General features: G+C 41.2%; 1 protein-coding gene across 1 annotated transcript; it reads left to right on the top strand.

Annotated features, from left to right (window-relative positions):
• Positions 1 to 1,018: 1,018 nt before the first annotated feature.
• Positions 1,019 to 1,972, top strand: LOC106833425 (olfactory receptor 11G2-like). Its single transcript, XM_014844615.3, has one exon. It carries the CDS (start codon positions 1,046 to 1,048, stop codon positions 1,970 to 1,972), a length of 927 nt encoding a protein of 308 aa, XP_014700101.3. The 5' UTR covers positions 1,019 to 1,045.
• Positions 1,973 to 2,825: the final 853 nt, after the last annotated feature.

Raw genomic sequence — 2,825 nt, 5'->3', positions numbered from 1 at the left:
ATTTGAAACTTAATCTGAGGTCCTAGACAGATAAATTTAAAAGCTCATCAAAAGCATTTAGAAGATGGAGCTCCTAAAGCAGCTACCTTCTCCCCCTTGCCATTCCACCCTTGCTGAAGCCAGCAAAGTCCTGTCATGATAAACATTAAGACAGAGATAGTTAGAATCATGAGAGTTATTATTGCACACATCAGTGACCCTTGACATGGAATCAAGTAATATCCTAAACAAACGTGGCGTAGAGAAAGGGTTCTAGCACACCAATGCCTCCTTATCCCAGAGCATAGATCTATTTGAAGCTGGTCAGATTAATGAGGTTAATGTTATCTTTCAGGATACCTGTCAAGATAGCTTTATGTGCTATGTTTTCAGGTTCTTTTCCCCAGCAAACATTAATGGATTTATTCTTGAAATTGAAAGATAATGGTATGAGAGAGAATAAATCAACAAGTTAGCTTGAAATATAGCCAACTGACAAGTAATTTCTAAGTGACATCAAAAATCCCATATTTTTTGGGCTCCAGAATCACATGAGCCAACAAGGCACCTGCGTAAAAGCAGCTGCATTAGGAGACTGCTCATGAGCATTTGGCAAATGCACTTATCCATTCATTTAAAAAAAATTACAGAAACCTTTCTAAATGCAAGGATCATGTGTATCCCCAGTCACTTCCATGACACTGCCATTTGACATAGCAATAACCTCTGCCTACTCTTAAAAACGTATTTGCCAGGACGAGAGTTAACCCAATATATTTAGTTTAAGAGGAGAGAAAAGGAGAATTATACATTGTAATGTCAGTCTAAATTGCATTCTCCTACCTGGGGTAAGCTGCATCGTGTAGGGATTTTCATCTATTTTGGCCACTGCTGTAGGCACAATATCTAGAAAAAATACCTAGCAAATAATAAACACTCTATAAATATTTAATTAATAATAAAAAAATGAACAAATCTCTGTTTCCAGTTTGGACAAGGAAAATGAAGCCCCTCTGCTTTCCAGGGGTATTTAGTAATTGTGGGTCCTTTCACAGCACGTAGACACATGAAAATCTCCAACAACTCCAGCATTCTCACTGGCTTCATCCTCCTGGGTTTCCCTTGCCTCAGGGAGGGGCAGATCCTCCTCTTTGTGCTCTTCTCTGTTGTCTACCTCCTGACCCTCATGGGCAATGGTTCCATCATCTGTGCTGTGCGCTGGGATCAGAGACTCCACACCCCCATGTACATCCTGCTCGCCAACTTCTCCTTCCTGGAGATCTGCTACGTCACCTCCACTGTCCCCAACATGTTGGCCAACATCCTCTCTGACACTAAGATCATCTCCTTCTCTGGGTGCTTTCTCCAGTTCTACTTTTTCTTCTCCTTGGGTTGTACAGAATCTTTTTTCTTGTCTATTGTGGCATTAGATCGATACCTTGCCATCTGCTGGCCTCTCCATTACCCTACTCGTATGACTGGACGTCTCTGCACCAATCTTGTGGTCAGCTGCTGGACACTTGGTTTCCTCTGGTTCTTGATTCCTATCATCATCATCTCCCAGATGTCCTTCTGTCGATCCAGGATTATTGACCACTTCCTGTGTGACCCAGGTCCTCTTCTAGCACTCATTTGCAAAAAGGCTCCTATGGTAGAGCTTGTCTTCTCCACCTTAAATGCTGTGCCGGTCATCATTCTCTTTCTCTACATCATGGGGTCCTATGCTCTGGTCCTAAGAACTGTACTGAAAGTCCCTTCAGCAGCTGGGAGAAGAAAGGCTTTCTCTACCTGTGGGTCTCATCTGGCTGTGGTTTCACTGTTCTATGGCTCAGTGCTGGTCATGTATGGGAGCCCAACAACTGAGCATAAAGCTGGAACACAGAAGATTGTGACTCTGTTTTATTCTGTTGTGACCCCACTCCTCAACCCTGTGATATATAGTCTTAGGAACAAAGATATGAAAAAGGCCCTGCAGAAATTTCTGAGAATATAAAAAGTGTTAAACGAAAAGGCTTTTGGGCTCTTAGATCCCAAAATTGTCTTTACCTTATTTAGAAAAATTGTATTTCATTTATTTTCAAGTTAAAAACCAAAAAAATAAACTTGGTTTATTCAGGTAATTGTTCATTCCAGTATTGACTAAACTCTCAGTCACGTGTGAGCATGTGTATGTTGTTTGTTTCTTCTCTTGGTTCTTGACCAGTTGTCCTGTTTTTTACCATGCCTCAATTTTCTTCATTGAATGCCAAATATTACATTTAAAAGTTGTAAAGAAAGTGGGTTAGGTAACTCTACAAAAGTTTTCTTTTTGCAACAGGTAGAAGCAGATCACTGTGATCTCATATAAGGACTATTTTTAGGTGTTGTGAAAATAATCTACACCAGTTTTGCTATTATTTCTGGAATATGACTCTTATTCCAGGAACATGGCCTTTCTGGGATCTCAACTGTAAGCCTGGATTCTTTAGGTCCCCTACCCCTTAATGGGCCTGACTGCCTATTTCTGTATTCCTTGAACCCTGTGAATCCTGAAACCTCTGTTCAGCTTTTCAGACACCCAGTTTTTGCTTTCTGCTAGATTTCTTCAAATCTCATCTGGCACATGAATGGCTTAGAAATCCAAAAATTCCTTGAACAGATATCATATCATATTTTGAGCCTCACTTCTCTGTGGCCCTCCTCTCTTCAGGATTTGGTTCTCAAACCCCAACTGCTTTGGCAGCCACAAACACTAAATCCTTTATTTCCTCAGTTCAGTGAAACTGCTGCTCTTGCTGAGACTTATTCTGCCTACCCCCATTCCTTCCCATGTCCCTCCACATGCCCATACTTCCCTGACCCAGTGA

The sequence above is a fragment of the Equus asinus genome, chromosome 2, assembly GCF_041296235.1.
Source record: "Equus asinus isolate D_3611 breed Donkey chromosome 2, EquAss-T2T_v2, whole genome shotgun sequence".
NCBI classification, from domain to species: domain Eukaryota; kingdom Metazoa; phylum Chordata; class Mammalia; order Perissodactyla; family Equidae; genus Equus; species Equus asinus.
The sequence above is the reverse complement of the archived record's forward strand: the minus strand, read 5'-3'. Positions and strand labels throughout refer to the sequence as shown.